General features: G+C 47.7%; 1 protein-coding gene across 1 annotated transcript in view; it reads right to left on the minus strand.

The window, feature by feature from the left end:
* Positions 1 to 3,708, minus strand: part of RERE (arginine-glutamic acid dipeptide repeats) — a 106,420-nt gene extending 102,712 nt beyond the window's left edge. Inside the window, exon 1 of the mRNA XM_031062544.1 lies at positions 3,232 to 3,708. Within this exon, the coding sequence (XP_030918404.1) occupies positions 3,232 to 3,562 (331 nt within the window). The 5' untranslated portion in view covers positions 3,563 to 3,708. The remainder of the gene's footprint in view (positions 1 to 3,231) is intronic.
* Positions 3,709 to 13,179: the final 9,471 nt, after the last annotated feature.

The raw sequence follows: 13,179 nt of genomic DNA on the forward strand, positions 1-13,179 counted from the left end.
AACAGAGCCCCACAAATCCCTTTAATTCCTGCAGATCCTTTTAAATGGCTCTACGTAGGCAGAGCAAGCAATGTTGTCCCCAGCTGCAGGTGACAGTCACCTGCTCTGCCAGGCTCCAAACCAAGGCAGATTTAAGCCAGCACTCCAGGTGCCACCATAGCACCACAATATCCTCAGCACTGATCCTGCGGCGTTAATTCAATCACAGCCCTTCCTGAGGTGGATTTTGGCAGAAGCCAGGGACATAGAAGGGATCAGTCTGCATGGGAAATGGAAGGAAAATCAGCATTAAATGGTCTAACTGAAATCCAAGAGGAGAAAAAAAATAACTCTCGGTTTTAACACAACTCTCTTTCATTGCCATCTCCCTGGGCTAAGGAAGACCAAACCAAATTTGAACATCCACTGTGCAACAGAAATTAATGCTACTCCAACAGGCAATGTGACAACAGCAAGGTGAGAACTGCAAGGGAAAGAAGAAGGAAAACCCCAGAGAGAAGATTTGGAAGGAAATGGGAGGGAGGGTGTGGAGACTGAGAGGACAGATGGGGAACTGGGCCAACAAGCTTTTAGGCTAGGCCTGTGTGATTTCCAGCAAAGTAGAGAAGATTAATTGCACAGCGTTGTCTAAGCCCTACTCAATTCTCTTTAATACATTATTTAAAGCTGTGCATGCATTCATTATATCTATGCAAATTAATAAGAGCAGTATTTACATGGTAACAATACAGTGAAACCTTTCACTCGAAAAAAATTTCAATGATCTTGATTATCTGTTTATTTACAGTTTATTTGCTATTACTCCAATACAGCTGCTGAGCTCAGCACAGGAAAAAAAGCAGAATTAAGTGCTGGATTAAGTACTCTACAGCAATGGGGTAAACACAGAATGGGATTTTAACCAAGAAATGCAGGCCTTGAACTTTCATCCACGTCAGATGAGAGCACTTAAGAGAAACAATCAAATGATTGGAAAGGATTTCCCCTCCTTAAAGCCCAGAAGATGTAAGCTGAAGATGGCTATCCCTTCTGCACACACCTTTAATTTTCATCTCTGTAATCCTTGCTGTGTCTCATTAATTTAAACTCTCTAATCCCTCTTAAAATTTCCGTAATTTTCACCCTTAACCACAAATACATCTCCCTGTATGTAAGGAGCTGGAAGAGCTCCTTCTGCAATGGATGTTCACATTGGTTTAGAACACCTCCAGCACAGGGATGTGGAGTCAACATCTCACTCCTGACAAGAAATTCCCTTTAAAATCTAATTTTAAATGGGTATATTCAGTTCAGGGCCCAGCCATGCTCAGGTCCCTCCAGGGCTGAGCTCATGTTTGTTCTCTTCACTCAGCAGTTTCCAAGACAAGTTTTCCAACAGCACAAAGAGCCAACACAACAGAAAAGTTTCAATGCCAGGGTACATCTCTTATGCTGATTACTATTAACAAAATGTACATTTAATAAACAGGGGTTTAAGTTACAGAACAGCTACAAAATATCCCCATTATCACCAACAGAATGGCTCTCCTTGCTCCTTCCCTGGACAACCTCCTCCAAGTCAGCCACAGCCACTGCTCCATCCTCCTACAGAATAAAACTGACACCACAAACTGATTTCCCATCTTCATTTTAAGCAAACCCTTTTTGCAATAAAGCCAGTGTATCACATTGTACTCCTGGGCCCACACAACAGCTGTTCTCAACAGATTCTGAATTATTTTTCATCCTCTGACACTGAAAATAAGATTGCCACCAAAGCTGACGCTTCCACAGGCTCCCAGCTGCCCCTGCTGAAAAACAAATATTCCTGACACCATGGCAAAAGCAGCTCCTTGGCAGTGATGGATGAAATCAGCTGAAACTGAAGCTGAGGCATTTCAAGAGAGAAGCTGTTCTGACTAACACTGGTCCAGCTAAGAGCAAACCAGAGTGCTCAGGGCTCCCGTGGGAGGAGGAGGAGGATGGAACTCAGCACATCCCACCTGCACCTGCCCCACACACAGCACTCACACCTGAGCACTCACAGCCACTCAGACTGCAGCAGCACCTCAAACATCCCCAGCTGACCTGGGAGAGTGGTGCAGCTGAGCTGAGCTGCTCCTCATGGAGAACCAGAGGGGACCTGACCTCCCTGGCTCCCCATTCCCAGCCTGAACCCATCTCTGCTTTGCCCCAGCAGTGCCCCTGCAGGGTATGAACCTGCCAGGACCCTTAGGCAGTGCTGCCAACAGAGCAGCCAAACAAACACAGCCCCAGCTTGGGGAGAACAACTCCAGGCAGTATTTCAGAGTGCTCTGCACACAGACAGGGAAGCTTGGACTCTCAAACGGGAGCTGGGGAATCTCATTTTAAGGAAAACATTCCCTGGCAGCAGCCACAGGTTAGACCTTGACTCCGTACAGGAGACCCTAAAAACTTCCTTGGAACTTGCCAGTAGTCAAGAGGCACATCCAAGGCATGCAGAGCACACTGCAAGCTGCTGCTGCTGTCCCCAAACATCCCGGATCCCAACACTGCTCTGCCCAACAGCTGGGCACAGGCAGAGCCAGGAATGAGGGGTGAAACCAGTGCAAGAGCAGCTCTGAGATCCTCACTCCCCTGGGCTCTGTTTCCCAGAGCAATCAGAGATTCCCAGAAAAGCTTGCCAGAAAGGTTGAGGATGTCTCCACATCCCCCAGCTCAGGGTGGGTCTGGCTCCAAAGTGGGAGTGAAGCATTTAATGCATTATCCAATTTAGCTTGCAAACTCCCAGGGACAGAGATTCTATGTGATCACAGATAATTCATGCAGCAGAAAGCAAAAAGGGGAGCCAAGTTCCTTCCCACAAATCAGATACCACGAGATACAGCCAGGAGTGCTCCATGCACACCCACATCTGTCTGCAAGGGCAAGGCTGCAGCCTCCCCAGGACAGGGGCAATTCCAGCTCCCAGGAGCAGCCCCCAGGACAGGGATGAGCACACTGAGCCCCCAGGACAGGGGCAATTCCAGCTCCCAGGAGCACACTGAGCAGCCCTGGGCCACCAGAGCCAGCACCAAATGAGACTGATGTAACTTTAGGATGATGTAACTTTAGGATGACATAATTTTACAATGACATAACTTGAGGATGACATAACTTTAGGATGACGTAATTTTACAATGACATAACTTGAGGATGATATAACTTTAGGATGACGTAATTTTACAATGACATAACTTGAGGATGATGTAACTTTAGGCTGCCCCTTACCTCCAGGCCTGTAGACCACGTCATCCTCGGTGATGAAGGACGTGATCTCGCCGTTGTCGGTTCTCTCGTAGCGCGACTTCTTCTTGGGCGGTTTCTTCTTGCTCTTCTTGGCCGACTCCTCGGTGGTGGCACTGTTGTTGTCGTTGTCCTCGTCCTCGCTGTGCTCGCTCTCGGCGTAGTTCTTGGCGCCTCCCTCCAGGGTGCAGCTGCGCCGGGGCCGCGAGCTCTCGCTCTCGCGCGCCTTGTCCCGCTTGTCGCGCTCCTTGTCCCGCTCCCGGTCCCTGTCCCTGTCCTTCTCCTTCTCTTTGTCCTTCTCCTTGTCCGCCGTCATGATTCGCCACGTGCCTTCTTCTGTCCTCTCACGGCTGGGCCTCCGTGAAAGGTAGACAGTGAGCCTGGGCTTCAGTCTTCTGAATTTCTCACGCAAAGCCAGGAAAAATTCAACCACTCCAGCAACCCCGGCGTTTCAGAAAGGTTCTTGAGGAGGCGAGGGGAGAGAAAGAGGGAAAAAGCCCATGTTAGTATTCCAAATTCCTTCAATTCCTTAAGATAAAAATTAAAACTGAATAAAACCCCACATCCTAAAGCAATTCAGTGTGGAAAGCACAAGCAGTAAAATACAAAGCAGCCTTTTGAAGACTTCCAGACACTGAAGTTACCAGTTCTGTGAAATGTTTGAAGCTACCTTCATCCTCAAAAAAGATCCCTCAAAAAAGATCCCTCAATTCCTTAAAAAAATTCTTCAGCTGGCTGCAAACACATAATAACTTCTGGAATGGGCAGTGCCCACTGAGCACAGGTACCACTTTACAGCTGGAGCTAACAGGGAGCATGCCAGTGCCAAAAACAAACCCCATAAAACATTTAAGAGAGGACAAGTGCAAAGAGGAAGAGTCCCCAGCTCTCCTCTGGAAGCAAATGAGGGAGTTCAGCAAATGGCAGTGTTGTTTCACATCTCAGCACCACTCACAAGCCATGCCCTACAAAGCTGGTACAGGGTAAGGGATGCCATCTGCCACTTCCAGGGCAATCTGTTAGCAAGTCCTGCCCCTACCCTGCTTTGCCAAAAATAGAGCTAACCTGTAATCCACAGATTACAGGAATTAATTAATTGAAACCAAACCAAACCACAGTAGTTACAACTGCACTAACGAAATCTGCTTTTCCATATATAAAAACAGGACCTTTCACGAAAGGAGGATGCTTCTAAAAGGAGGCATTCAACTCACAAAGGCAAATTACCTTTTTTTCCCCCCTCCTAATTCACCAATAATGCTGAATCTGCCCACATCCAGTTCCTCAGTTTCCAGGAAGCTACTACGTGGTGCAACTGAGAATTAGCCCACGGTGTAGGATGTCTGAAAGGCAGGGACCTGAGAACATTGATTGCTCATGCATTAAGCTTTTGAAACCACATCAGAGAAGGAAAAAGGCTGGTTTGATTTTTGAGAAGTCAGCTGAGGAGTCCTTGATCCCGTGCACTGGAAATTCCTTCAGTCCTACAGGAAATTCCTACAGCCCTCAGTGCTCCTGTCCCTGCTGCTCCTGGAGCAGAGGGAGCAGCAGAGGAGACAAACAGAAGAGACAAATTGCTGCTGCTGCAGTGAGGCTGTGCCTGGGCTCAGGAAGGAAATTATGGCAGGTAGGAAATGAAGGCAGGTGAGGAAATGAAGGCAGGTAGGAATGATGCTGTTTGCTGTGCCCCCAGCAGCTCTGACAGCTCCCAGGGGATGTGATGGAACTGATGGCAGGGGAGAACACCTCACTGAGCCTGCCAGGGACTGCTGAGAGCCTGCAGGGATTCAGGGACAAACCTCCTACACTTCCAGACAGGAGGGAATTCCCCAGCAGCAAAGCTTGGGGTTTTTCCTATTGCTGCTCATATAAAAATCACCTCAGTGAAAGGATCACACCCCTCTTGTGGCACAGCTGCAGCACAAACCCCTTCCTTGGACTGGCAAGTGCAAAATGTCCATTTTTTCCCTTTAAATAGTTTTCAATTTAAAAAGTCCCCATCAGTCGCCATTTCATTATTGAGGACGTAGTAAATGACAGAAGGAGCAAGTTTGAAACCTGGCCAGCTCCAGGGCTTCTCCTTGAAGCCTCAGGATGAAGAGCTAAGAAGGTGCCAACCACCCCACACCTCTAAACTTAAAGGCAAAATTATTTTAAAGTTCCTGTCTTAAGGGTAAATAAAAAAGTTGGTTAGTAACTGACAGATAATGCATCCACATTTATTTTACCTGCATCTGAAACACTCTGAGCTCCACCTCGCATTGTGTAAGTCTCGAGGAGCCAGAGCTGTGCAAACAACTCTGAGAGAGCCACAATTCCAGTGCAGGCTGCTCCTTGCTAAACTTTCATTTCCAAGTCAATGTCAAGTGTAGCAGTTTGCAGCAGTGGAGCCTGTGCTGAGGCTGCCAGCACAGCAAACCCTGTGAGCCTGCTGGGTGGAACACTCCACACAAGCCCTGCAGTGCTTTTATTACAATTACTATGGGGATCTTTTCTCCTGGGTTTATTTTCTTTGCACAACACAGTCCTGCATAGAGGAGTAACACTGAATAAACAAACACCACGTTCAGATGATTTCATTGACTGGAGGGCTGTGCAAGAGGCAGTGTGTGCCACACTTTGCTCAGCCTGTTCAGCTGTGAAATTTCCACTCCAATGGTCACTTTCCTCACAGCTCCCATTTCAGGGATCCCATAAAAAATAATTTTCACAGCCATCGCTTTCCTACATAAATATATCACATTTCCAAGTCGATTTCACTCCAAATATTCAACTTCAAAAGATTTGGCAGGATTAAACTAACATCACCATGAAGCACTGACTACTTTGTCTAAGAATAAAGCACTCCATAACTTTCAGAGTAGCTGCACCAGGAAAAATCCACATCTCACACATTCTTTCTTCACCCACCACAGAACAGGAAGCTGCTCCAAACTCAACGTGCTGCCTGATCACTCTTTACCAAAATGTGAGCAGTGAAAACTCCTCTGCTGACTCAACACCACTCACCATTCCAGCTGCTGAGCGGGCTGAGCGCGTGTGCCACTCTCTGTGCAATGAGGAACGGACACTTGTGCCACTCTCTGTGCAATGAGGAACGGACACTTGTGCCACTCTCTGTGGAGTTAGGAACGGACACTTGTGGCACTCTCTGTGCAATGAGGATGAACGAGGGACCCCAAACCAGCAGGACAGAAACCGCAGAAGCACTGGGAGCTTTCTCTGCTCCCTGCAGTAACCTGGGCTGACACATCCCTGGAGCAGCAACCACACAGATGTTGGGTTTGGGATTAGGGCAGCACTAAAATCTGCAGTGGGGCTGGCCAAGCTCTGGCCCTTGGCTTTCTGGGCATTTTCCCTGGCAGCTGCTGGTTCTCTGTGCACCAAGCCCACCAAAGCAGCTGCTCCTGCCCTCTGTCCCAGCCATTCTGGGCACAGCACCAGGGCTGCAGGGCAATCACTGCCTTGGGGGGTAATTCACTCTCCTCCACAGGGAATCCATCCCAGGAACAAGTCACGGAAGCTCAAAGGGAACCATCACTTCACAACAGCTCTGTGTGCCATACAAAGGAGAGGGAGAACAGCCCCTGTCCTTCATTTGCTCAATGCAAGTTGAAAAACGCCAGGGAAGATGTTAATTTCACTGCAATCACACCCCAACACCTTTTTATTGTTATTTTCTAACTGGAGTCTCAGGAGCTGGCCATTTCAATAAGTTGATTACATGCACTCTGGGATAACTTTTATTGAACTCAAAAAAAAAAAAAGAGAGTTATCTCCACCCACTCTGCCATCAGCCTTGCAAGGTCTTTTTTATCCTGAATTGCTTAGAAATCAAACACGAGCCAAAAATGTGTTTGCAGAGTTACTCACTAAAGTCTCCTTTTTTCTGCTTTGGAGCAGAAAATGCAGATACTGACCATATCCCATCATATTCAAATGTTGATATTCCTGTTAAAATGCTCAGGCTTCCAGTGATGAGGAAACAAGAATTCCCCACCAGGATTTTGGAGAAATCCAGCAGGCACAACTTAACCTTTAACTTCATCTAATAATCTCAAGTGCAGAAGTTCATAATCATTATTTTCAACTGATCATAACCCCATATTCACCTGGTTCATTTCCCCACAGCCCCCCCAGCACTTTAAATCTAGTTCAAATTAAAGTTTCAACTTTATTTACAGCCACAAAACCCTTCTCACACTCCAGTCCCAGTCTGGAGAGGAGGATCTTGCTACTCCCACAAGTGACCTGCTCCACACAGTTGTTCTGTATGGACACCTGGAAACCCCTGCCAGGGCAAAAGGCACATATAGCACCACTCTGCACATTAAGTACTTAAACCTCTTAACCAGAATTAAAGAGTCAGGTTTTAAAGACAACGTGAAAGCAAGTCCACCAGAAATGCTACAGGAAGGCATCTAAGAATGCAGGGCAACCAAAAATATGGAGAAGAGCTCCTTTTTCTTATTTAAACTAGACAGATAAATCTTTTAACAGGATTTGTTTGGTCATGTGTTAGCAGTCTTAATAAACACAACAGGACCATTCTTCTGTAAGCTTTTAGTCTCATATTGCCAGATAAAAAGGCACTGTTTTCAGCAAATGCCAGATTAAAGGAAGTGTGTGCTGCCACTGCTAGAGTTCCTGCCACAGAGCTTTTCTCATTTTGATGTCAAGGGAGAATTTGAACACAGTTTAAGTGCAAGGGATTAGAACTCAAAAAAAAAAAAAGAGAGAAAACAGCTCATAAAGGTTTCCCCATATATTTATAAGGTTTTAAGAACTGCTTTAAGAAAAGCTCTGAGATCACTTGTGAGAAATGACACAAATTGGAATGGAAGCAGAGCTGAACTCCAGGAATCCAGGAGCTCAGACCCTCACACCCTGCTCAGAGCAGGGGAATTTCCACACAGCCCACCCTGCTGAAGCTCATTAGCTTCAGGGCAGCCACACACCTTTAACCTCCAGCCCTCAGGAGAGACTGGAACATCTGCTATCAACTTTCTCCCACATTCCTGCCCTATCTGCTGCTTGCCATGGCAAATAGGAGCTGCAGATCTTGAGGGACCAAGTGCATGAGGAGCTCATGGGGACATCCCTCAGAATATTCCCCACTCCAGGGTCCATCCATCATCTCCCACTGCCAGCACCACACCCAGCAGGGCAGGCTGAGGGCAAACTCACTCACCAGCAGAGGAGGGGAGGAAAACGGGGGGGAAAGTAAGAAAAAAGGAAAAGGCAGTACAGTAAGTGTTTCACCCCACAATTCTTGGGCAGTTTTTCACTGTTGGGGTGAGGTTTTACTAAAGACACTCGCCCAGCTTTGAAGATCCAGATCCTGCTGGGTTTACCTACAGAATTTCCCAACCAACCACCACACACAGAGCCAAAATCCAGATCTCTCCCTGCCAGTAGTACACAGACACACACAAAGCATTTTCCCCATAACATGAATGCCCCAGTCAGTAAAAATGTTCATTTTCCTCCTCTGTGCCAATCCTGCTGGTGTCCAGTGGGTGCTGAAGGGGTCCCACTGCCTATTCTGGAATGCTCAGGGGACAAGTCTGGGACCCCCTGGGAAAAAATATTTGCTTAAAGTCTTAAAAAGCCCTTAAGAGTCTCTCTCTTAGTGATCGATGTGCCCCTTATCAGGTGTTTCCCTTATCTCCTTCCCTGGAGTTCATAACACAAACTCAGCCCTGGAAGGCTGTGGCCAGCACTGGTCACTGTGAGTTACATTTTACATTCCCCAGCCCCTGTGAGCCCTGTCAGTACAGGAATTAAAGGGTGTTTGTTCCCTTTGTGCTCTGTGCCCACCATCCCCAGGCCAGGGGGAACAGGCAGTCCTGCTCCAGCAGCCCCTGGGAGGTCACTGCCACTCCAGGCACGCAGCTCCAGGTGTTTCCCATGACAGGCTGCGACCTCTCCTGCCCCTCTGCTGTTTACCCAACTCGACCTGAGCACAGCAAACAGGAGATCTCACATTTCTGAGCCAGGGCTCAGCTCCCCTGCACATTCCAGCCATGCTGCCACAGCCCTGCCTGGGCATGGGGGCATCACCCAGAGCCAGGGGCTGGGGGACACTCCAGGGACACTCCAGGGACACTCCAGACAGGCAGGCTCACAGCTCAGAGAGCATCCTAAGGCTCTCTCTTCAACACAACCCTGACGCTACACAACTCAAAGGAACAGGGGATGATGCCACACAACTCAAAGGAACAGGGGATGATGCCACACAACTCAAAGGAACAGGCAAAGCAAGATTTCCCACTGCAGAAACACCCCTGCACTTAGGAGAGAACGGTGCCAGGTTATTGCTGTGTCTGCAGTCACCCTCTCAAGAGGAAACTGCCAGGGAAGCCCAGGCAATCCTGAGGATTTTTAAGGACCCAAGACAGCAAAGTAACTTTTCCCTTTGTGTTATTCTCATGGGCATAGGGAGGACAAGCAGAACAACTTTCTATTTGTGAGAGGTCAGGAATTCAGTGAGGACTGGGAGTGAAATTCTACAGGAGTCAGCTTTGAGCACTGAGCAGACTGAAGGGCTGGGGATGAGGTTTGGAGTGACCACATCAGCTCCTACCTCCTCCAGAAATGGACGGGCAGTTTCTGCACCACATGCACAACAGTGAAGTGCCACCACCTGCCTTTGGACAGTTTCACACACAGGCTCCCACGAAAGGAATGTCATCCTAAATAAACCACATTCTCTCCACGCTGGCTCAAGAGCAGCAACATAGAATCAATGCACCCTTAGAAAGTCTCTGCACTGCCAAAATTAGCAGATCAATTAGGCAGGCTTTCTGTGCCATTAGTGCCTGGTGAGGAAGGCAGAACAGCAGGGGCTGCCTGCACACTCACGGGGACAGGGACAGGGCTGCTGCTCAGGTGTCCCCTGGCTGTGACACACACACAGCACCCTGGGCAGCCTCCCCCAAACCCAGCTGTGACACACACAGCACTCTGGGCAGCCTCCCCCAAACCCAGCTGTGACACACACACAGCACCCTGGGCAGCCTCCCCCAAACCCAGCTGTGACACACACACAGCACTCTGGGCAGCCTCCCCCAAACCCAGCTGTGACACACACAGCACTCTGGGCAGCCTCCCCCAAACCCTTCCCAGCTCCAGCCCAATCCCCAAGGGTGTTTGGGGTGAGCCAGGAGCAGAGAGAGCCCAGCTGCAGGGCCAGGAGGGAGCAGAGCCCTCACTCCCAGCCCGCTGCACTGATCCGTGTCCTGAAGTGGCTGCTCTGAGCTCCTCCTGTCATTTCAGAGCTGCTTTAATGGCCTCTGTACTCACAGCGCAGGCAGCAAACAGACAATAAATATGAGCGGTGTATTTACCCTGCTCTGAAGTCATTCAGCCTTAATGGAAGTGATTACCACAACACGGGGCTGAGTAATGTGGAGCAGCCATCCCATCACACCATTAAAAACCAGAACTTTAAAAAATGACCACATAATGTGGGATAGCTCCCTCCTATACTGCAGGATAACTCCCCTGTTAGGGGAGAACAGGCCCACAGGACCTGCAGAAGCTGCTGTTAAAACAGGAACAATTATCTGGGGAACCTGAAGTCATTTGGAGCCATGAAAACATCTGCATTATGAGGTTGCTTAACAACATTTAAAACAGCAAAAAAAAAAAGTTGAACAAGACCTTGTTGTTCTACACAGCAATTTGTTTTGAACAGATAGACAGACTTTGAGGAGCAACAAGGGTAAACCCTGAAAAAGCATGCAGATGGATTTCCTGACAGGCAAGTCTGTGGCAAAAAAAGAGAAGTCTGCAGTATTGTTACTAAAATAGGTGAAATAAAAACATTCCAAAGTGCTGTAAATTCAGCTCTGGGAAATACCAACAAAGAAATCAAAGCATAAAGAGAAATTCCTGGCACACAGTAACAGCCAAGCCAATGGTACCAGGAAAGAATCCTTCCATGGAACAGAACCACGGGTCCCTCTCAGAACAGCCCTGGTTTAATGGCATGCCTGATTATTGAAGCCACCAGGACATCACCCTTTGCTGCCTGCAGGTCACTTATTTTAAGACAAAAATGAATTCTGCACGATACTGACCACATTCACTTGTGTGTGTTTATAGAACCGGCCCATTGCTGCTCTGCAAGTGCAACTCATCTCCAACTCCCAACTAATTCCTGTTTCCATTCTGAATTTTATTTTGGTGCCTCCATCTCTGGAACATGTCTACAAATATCTACCAAACTGTCCCTCCCTACATGTTTTTAGCTGAGCTTGTCTCCACTGGATGTTTCATTTTTAAATGGCTGAACACTCAGCTGTCCCCTCGCAATCCTTTCATCCTCCAGAAAGCTTCAAACTACAGTTATTTAAATCACCCCAAAGAGAACTAGATCAGGTTATTTTTGGAAAACCCCTTTGAGCAGGAAAGGCAAAACCTCTGGTCTTCAGCCACATGAGCTGTTTTATTTAACTGCAGACACTTGTGCATCTGAGCTTCTCAAAAGGGAAGAGTAACTGCAGGGTGGGCTCCACCACGAGCTGCCTGGCCAGACACTCCCAGGGAAACGTGCCTATAATTAAAGCAATTTCTCTCTAAAGAAAGCAGCATCCTGAGATATAGAGACTATCTGTAAGACTAACTAAAGCTGTGCCACCTAAGTGCTCCATAAAATTCCCTACCAGAGGAAACAAAGCGATCCTGCTCCCAGTCAAAGGGCAGAGGATGGCATAAGGTTGTCAGGATGAGCAAGAGACATTAAGAGGACATTTTTTCTTGTCCACTGTTTTAAAACACTTGATGCATAAGCATGAAGACAGATGATATTTCTGTCTGGAGAAGCTGCCTTTAATTTCAGCCATTGGTCTCATTTCTCCGAGGAGCAGCTTATTTTGGTTAATGACAGAGCAGACGTCAGAGCTGCTGCCCAGCCCAGGGCAGAGCCTGGCTGCTCTAATCAGGAGATTAAGTGTGCTTATTCATGTGTGAAATGCAGGCCTGAGCCCTGTCTCACATTAGAGCCTGGCTGCAGCCTGTTCCTCATCAGCTCAGAGCCTTAACAACTGAGATGGATTCAATTACACCTGGCTTCCTTTCCTGCACGCACAGAAAACACAAATATCCACTGTTGAAAGCAGTAAATCCTCAAATACAGAAATACCCAGAATTTAAAGCACTAAAACCTCAAACACAGAAATATCCAGTATTTAAAGCAGTAAAACCTGGCTGGGCAAGGCTGACCTCTGATCTGTAATCTCTGCTGCACGAGCAGGTTGTGCCACGAGGCAGCAGGAAAATGATTTGAAAAGCAAACAGACACTATCCTGGGCAAGAAGAGTAAGCACAAAGCTGTCAGACAAAGGTGCACTGCTGAAAAAGCAGTTGGTCAGCAGCAGTCCGACCCAAGAGCTCCTCATCCCCCTGGGCTGCTGCTGCAGGGCTCCAAACACGTGTTAAAAGGTATTTGCACAGGGGGTCTGTGTTCCCAGGGATCATATGAGCTCTTGCGTGACCTTAAGTGAGAGAAACCAAAGCTGTCAATGTCAGCCTTTGACTTCCAACATATTTTCACCCCAGAACTGCATCTCAGAGTCTCTCACACATCCCTCTGCCCGAGGTGAACTTCCCAAAGGAGCCCCACGCTGCCCAGCCCCACAAACCCCAATTTCCAGTGCCCCAAGGCCCCCAATGGCATCTCACAGCCTTTTTCCCTTCAGTCTGGTTTGCTTTTCTGCAAGTCAGAAAGGTTCCTTCTAAAAAAAGAGAACATGGTTTCAAAGACAACTGACAAATTCACCTTCTCTGCAGCCACATCACTGCTCCTGGGCTACAACCAGAGTTCCTGAGCAGATTTTAAGAAATATTTTTTAATATTAAGTATTAAGAGTATTTAAAAAAAAAAAGACCAGCTGTCAGCTCTCACACATTGGGTATTTCAACTCTATA

This window comes from Geospiza fortis, unplaced genomic scaffold, assembly GCF_000277835.1.
Source record: "Geospiza fortis unplaced genomic scaffold, GeoFor_1.0 scaffold662, whole genome shotgun sequence".
In the NCBI taxonomy this organism is placed as follows: domain Eukaryota; kingdom Metazoa; phylum Chordata; class Aves; order Passeriformes; family Thraupidae; genus Geospiza; species Geospiza fortis.